Source organism: Nelumbo nucifera, chromosome 1 (assembly GCF_055504915.1).
Source record: "Nelumbo nucifera cultivar China Antique chromosome 1, China Antique-T2T, whole genome shotgun sequence".
NCBI lineage: Eukaryota > Viridiplantae > Streptophyta > Magnoliopsida > Proteales > Nelumbonaceae > Nelumbo > Nelumbo nucifera.
In genome coordinates this window covers 78,748,400-78,763,502 of record NC_142649.1, presented here as the reverse complement: position 1 = coordinate 78,763,502, position 15,103 = coordinate 78,748,400, and the positions used below count along the sequence as shown (strand labels likewise).

General features: G+C 37.1%; 1 protein-coding gene across 1 annotated transcript in view; it reads left to right on the top strand.

Moving 5' to 3' along the window:
- The window catches only part of LOC148803474 (uncharacterized), a 29,120-nt gene extending 16,732 nt beyond the window's left edge, over positions 1 to 12,388 (top strand). The window contains exons 12-13 of the mRNA XM_088896152.1: positions 471 to 8,730; positions 11,643 to 12,388. Coding sequence (XP_088752278.1) covers positions 471 to 537 — 67 coding nt within the window. The 3' untranslated portion in view covers positions 538 to 8,730; positions 11,643 to 12,388. The remainder of the gene's footprint in view (positions 1 to 470; positions 8,731 to 11,642) is intronic.
- The last annotated feature ends 2,715 nt before the right edge of the window (positions 12,389 to 15,103 follow it).

Below are 15,103 nucleotides of genomic sequence, written 5' to 3'. Positions count from 1 at the left end.
TAATCTTCAACAGATAGTATGGTCTTTAGTGTGTTGTTTTTTCCTGCACTTGAAACACTTGGCATGCTGGAATTTTTCTAGTCTTTAAATCAATGAAATTATTATTTACTGTTGCTGGTACAAAAAAGAAATATCTGATACAGATAGTGCATTCATTTTTTAAGTATCTAGTTGGCATTGCACTTATTATAAAAATCTCTACTCATTGTAAATCTCGCTTCTAGCCCAAGCTTGATGGGATCAATTGTGATTTGGGATTACATCACAAATGTGGAAAGTTAATTGGCTTGAGATCTTGTGATGGGGAGGTAGTGCTACAGATCCTTAATGCTTTATGCAGCAACAAAATTCTGGGTCTTGATGGTTTTCAAATTAGCTTCCACAAAAAATGTTAGGATACTGTTAAACTTAAGGACCTTCTCCAATACAAGTCAGCTACTAGAGTTTCCCATTTGCAACTATTATTGCAGGTGCATGTTGAGCCTGGACCAGGTAGGAATTAAGGGATTTCTTCATCATTTTATGGCAGTGGCATGAGATAACCAGGTAAATGAGACACAGAAAGGCTTTTAGTGTCAGTTCCTACCTCCAAGGAGCAGTTAACATCAAATTTGATAGCTACTTCAGAGAGTAGGCCTGCCAATGTTTTTATACAAGGTTTTAAAAGGCTGAAAGTATAGTTGAGGCGTAATGGCACAAAAAGGTGAGGCGTATGCCTCAAAGCTTAAGAAAAAAATTATTTTGTTTATAAAGTAGTACAAATAACATATGATATACCAAGTTAGAATGATAGAAGATTCAAATATCCATAAAATAGGAGTTTATAAGCAATAAGTTTCAGCACTTAAGCATTAAATAGAATAATAACTAATAAACTAAAATTATAAACATTTTACATTTGTGTTTCAAAATGCAAGTTTCTCAAATTATACAAATGATCAATTTAGAAGAAAGGAAACATATGAAGAATCATCCATATAATTGGCATTAGATTTATGGTCATCAAATAGTTTAGAAGAAATGAAACAACTTAGTTAAAAAGAACAATAAAAAGAAAATAAATCCATTAGGAAAAAATGAGAAAATTAACAAACTTAAGTTGTCAGATTTAGAACAATAAGAAAAAAAATCTCACTTGATTTATCCAAGAGAAACTAAGATCTTGGTTGACCCTTTTCATATTTAACTCTCCTAAAATACTAAGAGAAAGTCATAGAACTTGATTTGACCTATTGGTTTTTCATTCTTACTCTTTTTATTTGGCTCATGATTATTGAAGTGCTTCATCCCTATATTTTGTAGTTTGAACTATAAAAATGCATTACACACACATACACACACACACACACACACACACACACACACACACACACATATATATATATATTGCATTAAATTACTAAATGATCATTGACACTTGAGGCTTATGCCTTTTTATGCCTCAAGCTATGCCTTACTCCTTGAGGCAAAGTCCGTACACCTTGCCTCAAGGTGTACATCTCATGCCTCAATGCTTAAGCCTTTCAAAACAATGTTTATATATATCTCCCTGCTGCAGGATCTCAAAATATTGTTCTTTATGGAGTTTGGTAGAGTGTGTAGGTTGAAGGGGACTTTTTTTTTGTTTTTTTGTTTTTTTTGGGTAAGGGGTATTTAAAGATTTTAGTTTGATGGATGCATAGTGGATCCTCCACCCCTTACATCCTTCGATGTTTTCTTATGGAGGCTAGATTGTTGGCTTCCAAAGTGAACAGATCATATAGTTCAATCCACAGCCTACCAACTCCTTAGCTGATGAGTTATCTGGGCAAGGATTACTAAGTGGCGACTGGTGAATTTTCATTAGAAAGATGAATTTTGGGTTTATGATGTATTTCTGATTGTTGAATGAGCACTTTGTTTGCCTTTTGTTGAGGTTAATTGGGTCTAATCTCTGATTATGGGGGGATTAGATGATTGCATCCCGTTTATCTTTTATTTCTCTGACATTGATGTACTATCTTGATTGACATCAATAAACAATGTTAGGATGTTGACTTTGTGAAAATGGTGGATGAATCCATTTTTGGGGATTCCTTCCAATAGTAGCCAACTCAGTCTTTATTGGTTTGATCCACAAGAAGGTGTTGAGGGTATCAATGATTCTTGGTCCATTAGCCTGTTTGGTATCATTTATAAGATCATTCCCAACCTTTTGGATAGTAGTCTCAAAAGGACCATGATGTTCATCTCTCTGTATCAATTTGTGTTTGTGTAGGGAGAGAGATTTTGGAAGGCATGGATGCATGGTTACGTTGGGTCTTAAAGGTCTTGGGCTATACTCATAACAATAAAAGAGGCTATTTATTAGTAGACTTACCCAGTAGGCCCAAGGCAGAAGTTTGTTTGCACTTTGCAGTAGCTGATGTTCCCAATGTAGCTTAATTAGCATGGATATTGGGCTGTAGATGTGGTGTCTTCCTGGACAAGTACCTTGATCTGCCTTTAGGTGATAAATACCGCTTCAGCTCTTTGAGACTCTATGATTGAACTTAAGGGGAATAGAGGTTGGAGGAAGGCTTACTTATCAATAGAGGGTGAACTGAAATTGGTGAAAAATCAGTCTTGGATATTTCCATCCACTTTATGTTCCTATTGTCAATCCTGGTATTACCTTTTGCAGCCTTAGGAAGAAGAGTTGGATTTCCTTTGGGATTGCCCTAATGATGAGAAGTACCACCTAGTTGGAGGGAGGAGCACCTTGAAAGACAAAGGTGAGCTGTGGCTAAGACCACTTAGACTGATGAATCTCTTCCATTTAAGTGGCTTTGGAGATTTGGTAGTGTTAACTGCTGTTATTTTCTCCTATGTATAGTACCACAGGGGTACTATTGTACTTTTGCTCCTTTTTTTTATTTTAGTTGCTGTCGCCCTAGTATATATATTAAAAAGCTGCGCCGCCAGAAGTATCTTTGAGCTCTCAGTTCTCTCTTCTCTCTCTTCTTTCATTCTTCTCTCCTGCATAACATGGTATCAGAGCAGGACTACCAGATCTGAAAGGAGAAGTCGAGCGAACAGTCCTTTTTCTTCGTCGCACCAGATTTCCAGATCTGCCACCCTCATCTGCTGTTCAGCTGATTGAAGATCTCACACATTGAAGATCTGCCACCCTCATCTGGTCGTGTGCCAGGGCAGAACCTGTACTAGGTCTGCCGATTGGATGTGAGGTGATCAGCACCTCTTTCTTTCCTTTGTTGTGGGGTTGACTGATCCCTGAGAAACTGTAGGTCGTGAGGACCTTTTTTGTGTGCTGCAACAGCAGATTTTATGGTGAACTGTGGGTCAGAAAGTGACCAGTACTTGCTGTAACAGTAGTCCTGTTGATGCGTATGTCAAGAGATGACATGTATGCACTGTGGCAACACTTGTGTTGAACTTGTAAGTCAAGGGATGACCTGTTAGTGCTGTAACAGCACCTATAACAACACTTTAAGGCTGTGTACCCCATTTAAGAGTTGTTTTTTGAATCTGAAATCATGAGTGGTGAAGATTCTGCTACATCCGGTGTTTCCTCAATGCTGAATGGAATGAGTGGGGGTGTGGACCTATCCTTTCCCATGGCTGTTATCCCTCGTGATGGTTTAAATTATTTAGAGTGGTCAAGAGGGATCAAGCTGTACATCACTGCAAGGGGAAAGATAGGTTATATTAATGGGAGAATCAAAGAACCACATTCTGGGAGTGCTGAATATGACAGATGGAACCAGGAAAACAGCATGGTCATGTTCTGGCTTTTAGTTTCTATGCAACCTCAAATAAGAAGGAATTTCATGTGGGCTGAAACGGCAAATGAAATTTGGGAACAAGCAAAATCAACATATTCGGAATTGCGACACTATGCAAAAATCTGCCAACTACAGGCAGAATCGTCTACTTGTAAACAGGGGGAGAGGTGTCTATCTGTGTACTACTCAGACTTGACCTTTGTCTGGAAGGAGTTAGATCATTATCAGAGTGTGGACTGGAAGTGTGATGAAGATGCAAAACTGTACAAAAAACTCGTCTCCCAGCAGAGAGTGTTTGCTTTCTTACATGGTTTGAACCCTACATATGAATCTATCAGAGTTCAGATCCTAGGTAGCAAGGATCTTCCATCAGTTCAGGAAGTTTATGCTCTTGTACAATCAGAAGAAAGCAGAAGGAATTTGATAAACAATTATGGAGGAGATGCAATTGTGTTGGCAGCGAAAGGGAGTGTTACTACCGGTGAGGGAAATACTTCTAGGAAGGGAGATCTTCAGAAAAAGGTGGATGACAAGGACAAATTGTGGTGTACTCATTGCTAGAAACCCCGACACACCCGAGACACATGCTGGGATCTTCATGGGAAGCCGAAGTGGGCTCAAGATCTGAATAAGAAGCAAGGTTCAGATATGAATAAAAAGTCAGGACAACAAGGTACAAGAAAACACACTATGGCAAACATGGCTACTCAGGAGAATCAGCCCCCCATTCATACTATGACTTAGATACATTCTGGATCTGACCCAAGGGAGGATATTATAAATTCCTTCCGTGACCATTTAGAGCTCTATGGTAGAGCAATTCGTTAGATGGATGCTCTTCCCTCAACTTCATTTGCGTCTACATCAGGTAACTCTGCCACAACTTTCCATGTTGCTTCTCATAACCCTGACACTCCCTCGATCATTGATTCTGGAGTGTCAAAACACATGACTGGTACGTCCTCTTACTTTCAAACCCATCACATTCTTTTTGGAAGAGACAAAGTAAGACTAGTTGATGGATCATATACTACCATAGCTGGTCAAGGAACCATTTCTCTCCCTCTCGGCCTTACCCTCTCTGATGTTTTACATGTTCCGAAATTTCCCATTAATTTGTTCTTTGTTAGTAGTATTACTAATTCCTTAAGCTGCTCAGTGACCTTTTTCCCTTCTTACTGTGTGATCCAGGATCTGGCCTCGGGGAGGACGATTGGTAGAGGATGTATGGTTGATGGACTTTACATGCTGGAGAATAAGGATGGTCTTCAAGTCACAAAGTCTAAGAGTCAGTCCTGTAAGAGTCAAGTTTATTTATGGCATTGTCGTCTTGGTCATTTATCTTTTGAGTCTTTGAAAGTGGTGTTTCCAGAATTGTTTAAGTCGGTGTATGTTTCAGATTTCTCTTGTCAAACTTGTCAATTGAGTAAGCAGTGTAGAGAACTCATTTTCATTCAAAAAATAATAAATCTGAATTTCCTTTTCACATTGTTCATTCTGATGTGTGGGGCCCTATTACTTTACCATCTGAGAGTGGCTACAAGTATTTTATTATCATTATCGATGATTATTCTAGATATACATGGGTATATCCCATGCGGACCTGGGATGAAGTACCTAAAATTATCCAAGATTTTCAGCGGATGGTCTTCACTCAATTTCAAACTGAAATCCAAATTTTTCAATCAGATAATGCCAAAGAGTATTTTCATAGTGATCTCATGGAATTTTTTGTGTCACGTGGTTCACTTCATCGTAGCTCTTGTGCCCGAACACCACAACAAAATGGTGTTGCTGAAAGAAAGAACCGACACCTCCTTGAAGTGGCCCGGGGTTTACTACTCCATATGAATGTCCCAAACTCCTTCCTCTTCTTGATCCTCCTCCTTTTCGTGTCTTCTTCCATCGTCACAAAGGCCAATCAAATTCAAGAGCTGTGAAGAATCTAGAAGCTGTACTTCTAGTGCCATTAAACTCTTCGGGGACGGATCATACCCACTTAGGTATCTTGGTTCCCATTGATGTTCCTGACCCCATTGCAGTTGATACCTCTGTTGCTAACGACCTTGACCTTCCTATTGCTCACAGGAAAGGTGTTAGATCGTGCACCACTAAACACCCCATTTCCCACTTTGTTTCCTATGAAAACATTTCACCTTCTTTTTGAGCCTTTCTCACATCCATTGACAGTGTCCCTATCCCTAAGAATGTGGCAGAAGCTCTTTCAGTACCTGAATGGACAGATGCTATGAAGGAAGAAATTAATGCCCTTCATAAAAATGGCACATGGGAACTTGTAGATCTTCCTAAGGGAAAGGATCCAATTGGATGTAAATGGGTGTTCACAGTCAAACATAGGGCTGATGGCACGGTGGAGAGGTATAAAGCTCGTTTAGTGGCAAAGGGGTTTACACAAGTGTACGGAATGCATAGACTTTTGCACCCGTTGCCAAGATGAACTCCATTAGAATTCTATTCTCTCTTGCTGCTACTCTTGACTGGAATCTACATCAGCTTGATATCAAGAATGCATTCTTGAATGGTGACCTTGAAGAGGAAGTTTACATGATACAACCCCCTGGTTTTCAGGCTCAAGGCAATGAACAAAAGATGTGCAGGTTGAAGAAGTCTTTGTACGGGCTGAAACAATCACTGAGAGCCTGGTTCAGCAGAAAGGATACAAGCAATGTCAATCTGATCACACATTGTTTGTGAAAAGAGGAGAAGGTAAATTGCTGCTTTGATAGTATATGTTGATGATATAATTATCACTGGTGACTGGAAGGATGAAATCCAAAAGTTGAAGAATTTTCTTGCCACACAGTTTGAAGTAAAGGATGTAGGTCCTCTAAGATACTTCCTAGGAATTGAAGTTGCCCGCTAAAAAAGGGGTATCTTCATTTCCAAAAGGAAGTATGCCCTAGATTTACTCCAGGATACAAGAAAAATGGGAGTGAAGCCAATTGATTCCCCCATTGATCCTAACCATAAATTAGGTGACAACCAAGGTGAACCTATCAAGGATGTGAAACTGTTTCAGAGACTTATGGGGAAATTGTTATATCTTTCTATGACCCGCCCAAACATTGCTTATGCAGTTGATGTCCTTAGCCAGTTCATGCATGCCCCTATGACCACTCATCTTGAAGCAGCAGAAAGAATCCTCCAATAGCTTAAAAGGTTTCCAGGTGCTGGCTTGTTGTTTCAAAGGCATGGACATTTGAAAGTTGGATGCAGATTGGGCAGGATCCCTAAATGACAGAAAGTCAACCAGTGGCTACTGCACCTTCATAGGAGGAAATCTAGTTACCTGGTGAAGCAAAAAGCAAAGTGTGGTGGCTAGATCCAGTGTTGATGCTGAATATCGAGCAATGGCTCATGGAGTGGCTGAAATTATGTGGATAAAGAATCTGTTGAGTGAGTTGGGTTTTCCAGTGGACAAACCTATGACCCTATTCTGTGATAACAAAGCAGCCATAAACATTGCTACTAACCCTTTGCTACATGATAGAACTAAACACACCGAAGTCGACAAGCATTTTATCAGAGAGAAAGTTATCACAGGGGAAGTGTGTACTCCCTATGTCAGCTCTAAGGATCAACTTGCAGACATCTTTACAAAAGGACTACACCACTCAAGACATCATGATTTATGTGACAAGTTGGGGGCATTATTGACATCTATGTCCCAACTTGAGAGGGAGTGCTAACAGCTGTTATTTTCTCCTATGTATAGTACCGTAGGGGTACTATTGTACTTTTGCTCATTCTTTTTATTTTAGTTGCTGTCTTCCTAGTATATATATTAAAAAGCTGCGCCACCAGCAGTATCTTTGAGCTCTCAGTTCTCTCTTCTCTCTCTTCTTTCATTCTTCTCTCCTGCATAACAGGTAGTAATTTCACTTATGGAGGGGGCTTATTGCTATAAATATGTTATTGATCCTCTCAGATGGGGCTTTCTCCCATGTAGAGAATCCTAAGAGTCTAGTATTTGGAGGGGAAATCATAACTATAGCAACTTTGGAAAGCATATATATTATGTGGCTTATGGGGTTGGCAATGGAAATTTGGGTGCACTTTTGGAAATTGCTTGTTATGGTGGTTGCACCACTGAAGAAGATTTTTGTAGCCATATATCACATGGTCATGGACAAGGAATCAAGGATGCTATGGTGAGGTAATGTTACATGGTGGTTGTCTTTTTGGTTATTGCTGATAAAAAATGTTATGAAGTGGAGGCTAATGGTGCTACTTGTTGTACTGCTTTCATAGACACTTGAATGGTTGGAATACAAACATCTTCGTTCAGTCATTTGAATGTTTGGAAGATTTCCATGATTCCAAGATCAAACCTGGGTATGATTCCTTTTGGGAGTTACCTTTCTGCTGCTATCAAGAAGTCTCTGTCACCTCTGTGTTGCCCCTACTCTTTGCAAATCTGGTTTCATTTCATTAAACTTCTTTAGTTTCTATTGTTTGTCTGGACAGATCTACCCTGCCTTGTTCATGCTCAGCTTATGAAGGGGCTTTTGTAGTTGGAGGCTGGATTTTATAGGTGGATCTTCAAAATGGGACAAGTTTATACAGGATCAACTGAAAGGGAAGATGTGAGAACTGTCTTCTTTTAGGCATCTATTCTTTTTTTTTTTATTTTAGGTATCTATTCTTAAGTTTGTGGACATTTGTATAATGATTGGCACAGAATTTTATATACAATTCAACCTTCAGCAGCTGTTTCTTATTTGGATGAGGGGGTTGTGGTAGGGCCTGGTTAACTTCTTAAAGTTTGTTATGCCTATGTTTTGGTTTACGGTCTTGATGTGAGTCTGGCATTTTAAAGTGGATTTAAAAAGAGTTTCATGTATAATGAATCAGGTGATATTTGGTTATGGAACATTCATTGATGGGAGAACAAGTGGTCTTCAATGCAATAGACAGTTGAGAGAACCTTTCTGTGTTCTGTAAGGTATGCTTTCTGTTGCATTTTTATCTGGTTGTGGCTGAAACCTGTACTAAAGAAAAAGAAGGTTAGATAGTAAGTTTGAAGGACTATATTCTCCTTGGGAATACCAATGTTCAATTATTTCTAAGTGGTACAAAAATATGTACATATGTCGTGTGGAATCAGCATAGCTCACCGAAAAGCTTTTGAAAACAGTCTAATTTAATTCTTAGCTTCTGAATTGTATTTTGATTTGGATTTACTGAAGCAGGGTACCCATTGCATTCTAGGAATGGCAACGGGGCGGGTTCGGGGTGGGGATTACATTCCCCGTTCCCGACCCTGACAGGGATTAATTCCCCATCGGAGACCTGAATCCCCGAGACTAGGGGTGTCAATCGACCGGTTTTGGTTTGGATCCAATCCGATCCAAACCTTATCAAATCAGATTTGGGCCGTCCATTATAATTATTGGATTGGGCCAATCAAAAATAAATTGGTCCATATTTTTATTGGTTTGAATTAGACCTAAACCAAATTTCCAATAATCCAATCATGAGGCCAAACCCTTGTCCAATTTGAAATCAATCAAAACTGAAAACAGCATAAAATCACTTTTATGAAAGTACTTTTACGAAAGCACTTTTACAAAAACATTTTTGTACAATCACTTTTATAAAAGTACTTTTATGAATAGTATTTTTACGAAAGCACTTATAAAAATACTTTTACAAAAGTACTTTTATGAAAGCACTTTTACAGTAGTTTTATAAAAGCACTTTTATGAAAGCACTTTTACAGAAGTAGTTTTATAAAAGCACTTTTACAAAAGTACTTTTATGATTTACAAAAGTACTTTTATGAAAGCACTTTTACAGAAGTAGTTTTATAAAAGAACCTTTAAAAAATCACTTTAATAAAAGCACTTTTACAAAAGTACTTTTATATGAAAGCACTTTTATGAAATCACTTTTACGGAAGTACTTTTATGAAAGCACTTTTATAGAAGTACTTTTATGAAAGCACTTTTATAGAAGTACTTTTATGGAAGCACTTTTATAGAAGTACTTTTAGAAAACCACTTATAAAAGCACTTTTACAAGTACTTTTATAAAAACACTTCTACGACAGTACTTTTATAAAAGTACTTTTACGAAAGCACTTTTATGAAAGTATTTTTATAAAAGTACTTTTACAAAAGCACTTCTATAAAGGTACTTCTATAAAGGTCTATGGAAGTACTTTTCAAAAAGTGCTTTTACAAAAATACTTTTATAAAAGCACTTTTCTGAAGTACTTTTATAAAAATACTTCTACGAAAGTACTTTTACAAAAGCACTTCTACAAAAGTACTTTTTATAAGTCTATGGAAGTACTTTTCAAAAAATGCTTTTACAAAAGTGCTTTAGTACTTTTATGAAAGTACTTTTACAAAAGCACTTGTTTGAAGTACTTTCAATAAAGTGCTTTTGTAAAAGCACTTTTATGAAAATATTTTTATCAAAGTATTTTTACAAAAAGTGCTTTTTCAATGCTAAAAATGCTTTTATATAATTTTTGATATCTCATTCGGTTTGGATTGGATCCTATCCATTTACATTTTAATGGATTGGATTGGATTTGGATTGAATTGGATCCAGTCCATTTATAAGTGGACTCACATTGGACTGGATTAGGTAGGACCAAATCCATCCAATTGACACCTCTACCTGAGACTAAGAGAAAGAGAGACTGAGACTCTGGGAGAGAGAGAGAGAGAGGACCATTGCGAGTCGCAGTCAGCGACGATATGACGAAGGAAGATTGAAGAACTAGGGTATTAGTTTTTCAGTTCTTTCTTCTAAGTCTTTCTCTATCCTCTGCCGAATGGTAGTCGACGACGATAGACGTTCAATATCCGACGGGTGATGGTGACGGCGGTCAACAATGATAGATAAAGGAAGAAGAACTAGGTTCTTTGAGACTCTTTGTCCTCTCACCTCTATTTGTCGAGTGGTAGTCAAGACTCAAGAGATAGTCTCAAGAGTTCTTTACTTTTTTAGAATGAATAGTTTTTATCTATTAAGTTTTAATCTTTTACAAATAAATGAACAATATATAATATAAATATTATATATATACATATATTAATCGGGCCAGGGCCGGGGTGGGGTGGGGAGTGCATTCCCCATCCCCGTCCCTAAACCCGATCGGGGATTCAGGGATAGCCCCATCCCTGACCCCGATCCCGCCAAAGTACTCCCCATACTCGACCTTGTCAGGTCGGGGTGTTCGGGTACCCGTCGGGGACGGGGAAAATTGCCATCCCTATTGGATTCAATGGGGGCTTGTATTAGGAGAGGTTTTCAAATCTATAGAAGTCATCTGATGAATTTTGAAAAGGGATCAACCAGGCACTACATCAATTTTTTATGGGAAATTATATTGTTAACAAACCAATTGGAGCAAGGTTCAAAGTATCGTTATGTATCGGCCCGTATCGGCTGATACGTATCATTCTGGGACCCTTCTGATATGCCCCTACAGTGGGTGTATCGGAGGTCTGACCAGTTTAGGGGATAGAGAGGTCCTAGACTGACTCCCCTGAACCAGTTTTGAAAAAAAAAAGTAAAAAAACAAGTATTGAAACGTCCAATACGCCCCTACTGACTTATCAGGCGTATCGATATTTTGAACCTTGAATTGGAGTAACAGTTATAGCTGTTCCACTGTGAGAAAAAGGCTTGAATCCCTTTTGATAATGTCGAACAGAATGGCACAAGACTTGGTCCAATCCTCCCGGGTAATACCCAATTGGGTTCTACCTCAATAACTGGTTCAAGGTAATCAGATGTCAGTTGGACAACTAGGGTCTGTATTTGTTGAACGTTGAAGAAATTCATGATTTTCACTTGTTTCATTAATGCTTCAGCGATCTAATCATCTTTGTGAAATAGTTGTTTAGGAAATGTGGGTTCTACAATCTAGACTTGTGGCTGTGGTTCCAGAGAAGGGAGGAAAAATGTTGGCATGCTGCACCAGATGTGATGTGGGCCCTTAGGATGGGAGTGCTGGAGGAGAGAGGGCAATGTTGAATGTGGCAGAGATGATTTTTGGTGGAGGGTTGTGGATGCATCATGCATGACTTTCCATGGGTGATTGTTCAATTATCAGCCAATACATAACGCCCTCTCGTCCTCTCAACGCCGGTGGCTGACGCTTCCTAGGCCTAGGGCCTAGGCCGTTAAAATGGATTCTTCCACAGCTTAAGCGGGATGCCAACTCCTATCTTGTTATTTTGCAACTGATGCCCAGGTGACTTCGAGAAGGCCAATCCAACTAGAGCCTAGGCTGAGCGGCCTTCTCCTAGTCACACAACTACCGTCGCCGTCGGGCCCAAAGTTAGTCCTAGTGGCAGCTCTATGATTAATGCTCAACTTTTCAACTTTAGTCAGATCTGGCGAATCACCACATGGGCCAGGCTTGTTCTCAGTCCGTTACTTGAACCTGGCCAATGTTGTACCCTATCCAATGGGCCTAATTTTTAGGCACCCATATAGGTTATTTTCTTTTCTGTACTAGTAATGTTTATATTTACACCTTGAGCCTGCTCCTCAATGGATGCACTCTGAATCCTTGATCGCGCTTTCAATTCAAAGATTCAAGGAATTTATTATTTTTTCCTACTCTATTAAGGGGTGTTTTGTAACGTAGATGAGAATATGTCAGTAAATAATTTACAACACACTATAGTCTATAGTTGTTCTCAATTGTAGATAGATTGTGTGCATTGGACTAGTTTATACTTAAAGTAGCATTTTATAGGTGTGATGTGGATTACACTTTTTGGTTCCATGTATCTTATGTACGTTTTATGGGAGATTTACACAATCGATCATAAATATCTAATTTTGCATTTTATATGGTAAATTAATTGAAAAAAAAATGCATCAATATGTAAATAACAATTGCATTTTTTAAATAATTAAAAAAATATTATTTTAAATATTAAAAAATAATAATTTAAATATTATTTTATTGATAAAAATATTAAAAAATTAATATTTAAATAATGAAAAAAAGAGTTGAAAAGGGGAATCATTGGACTTGTACTAGAATTAACATTAAAAATTATTATTTTATTGATAAAATATTAAAAATTTACAATTTAAAAATTATTAAAAGATTAAATAAAAATAGAGTAATTGGACCAATATAACACATGTGTGTTACATTGAAACCTTCCCACAAATTGTCCACACCATAGTGTGGCCTGCCCCTATTCATACTATTTTGTGGACGGGGACCATCCACACATAGAAAGACACCATATTTTATCGTGGACGTGACCAAAACGGTCCTGTCCACGATATTTATACACTACCGAACACCACCTAAAAGTTTGGTTTTAGCTTTTTTTCCCCTAAATCTTAAAGCTTGAAGATAAGATCTATGAAAAAAGAAAAAAAAAACTTGAAGTAGCCAAATTATTGATATTTAAGAGGTTAACTGTGTGTTAGTTGATTTTTATTGGTAGTTTTAGTGTTTTGTCTAGTTCACAAATGCGCCATGGTGGCAATGAGCATCCAGTATGTTACTGTTGGTTTTGAATGTTATTCTAGAACTAGCAAAATTGCCTTTTTTTAGTGCAAATTTTTATAGTTTTCAATAAAGTTGTGTTTGGAAACAATGCAAATATGTAGAAATGGTCCATATAAATTGCAAAGTTGGGTTAGTTTTGCACTGACAAATTTACCTTCTTACCAAACAAACTTTTAGATGCAATGGATGCAAACACGAATTCTAATAAAGGATATGCTTTTCTTTTTTTTATCAAAAGTCCACTTGAATGCAAATTTACTTCTTTTTTTATGGTTGCAATGCAAACGCAAAAATCACATTTTAAACCGATTTTGCATTCATCTTGTTTGTTTGAAATCGGTGCAAAGTGTGGGCCCATCATTAAATGCTCCAACTATCTTATGCTCCAATGACTTAACTTTGGTAAAAAAGTTAAACACAAAATTGTATAAAAAAATAGGTACAATAATGTTCTTTTTTCAAAGTACAAAAGTGTTAGAAAATACATTTTTGCGCTGATAATCATTACTTTTTTATGTATCAAACAAACACTCGCAAATGCAAATTGGGGTACATAAATACCCTAGTTTGCGTTTGTGTCGCAAACAAAAGGAGCCTATTGATATACTTCTATATCTTATTATCAATGTAAATATGCATTGGTCTATCATTTGTCAATGCATAAATGTAATGTTGTCAAACACAGGCAAAAGTAAACCAGAGTGCAAATTTACCTTCAATTGAGATTTACACTCCATTTGCATCATTTCCAAACGCACCCTAAGGGAACATGGTTTTCTATGTAACATCACATAGTGATTATATGGTGTTTCGCCTACCAACATAGAGGTTCAGTCATTATCAATCATAATGTATCTAAATAATGACACAATAATGAAAGTACAAAGTTAAATTGTGAAAGTATACATACACAAGTCATACCATCAATGTTTACATGTTTTTTGTTTTGAAAATCAATATTCATATATCATGGTTCCAAAAATGAACCATGAATAGAAAAGTGTCTTTTGTGTTGTTTGGTTTAAAATAATTCATTGTCGTAGTATGATTTTGGAACCATAGAACCTTGAACTGTACCCGAAAATAAACCAGCCCATCCTTTTTCATAGCCATGAACTTAACACCACCTAGACTGCCCATAAAAACAAATGAACACCGCCTATAGGGAAGAATATCTCACGTGTGGGTAAAATATGTCTGACGTGTTTGATTTGATATTATGATATTAGGCTCAATTTGGTATGAGTGTAAATACAAATATGTACAATATAAATACAAGGCTTAGAAATACCATATATAAGGTTTTGCAAGTTCATATTTGTATTCACCCTCGGTTTGGTAAGAATACAAATACAAATATATATGGTACAAAGCTTGTATTTTATATTTCTAAACCTTGTATTTACACTCTACATATTTGCATTTGTATTCTTTTCAAATTGAGCCACACTCCATTTGAGAAGATTGCAAATACAAATATGTAAGGTTCATGTAAATGAACATTTTTATTTGCAGTGAACATATTTTTGTATTTGCACTTTTCCTAGATGAACTCAGAACTGGATACAATTTTTATGCTTGGTTCAGATTTGCATTTATTTGTTTGTAACTATTATTTACACTTCTATCTGATGCAAAATTTGCACTTTTTGTTTCATTTGTACTCTTTGGCATTACAAACTTTGTATACCTAAAATTGATGCAAATTTTTCATAACCTTCACCCTCCCTTGATTGTATCTCATATGAGGTGGTGATTACATTAGTTTACTTTAATCACTCTCCCAAATGAACAACCTACCTCCTACCTCTATTCT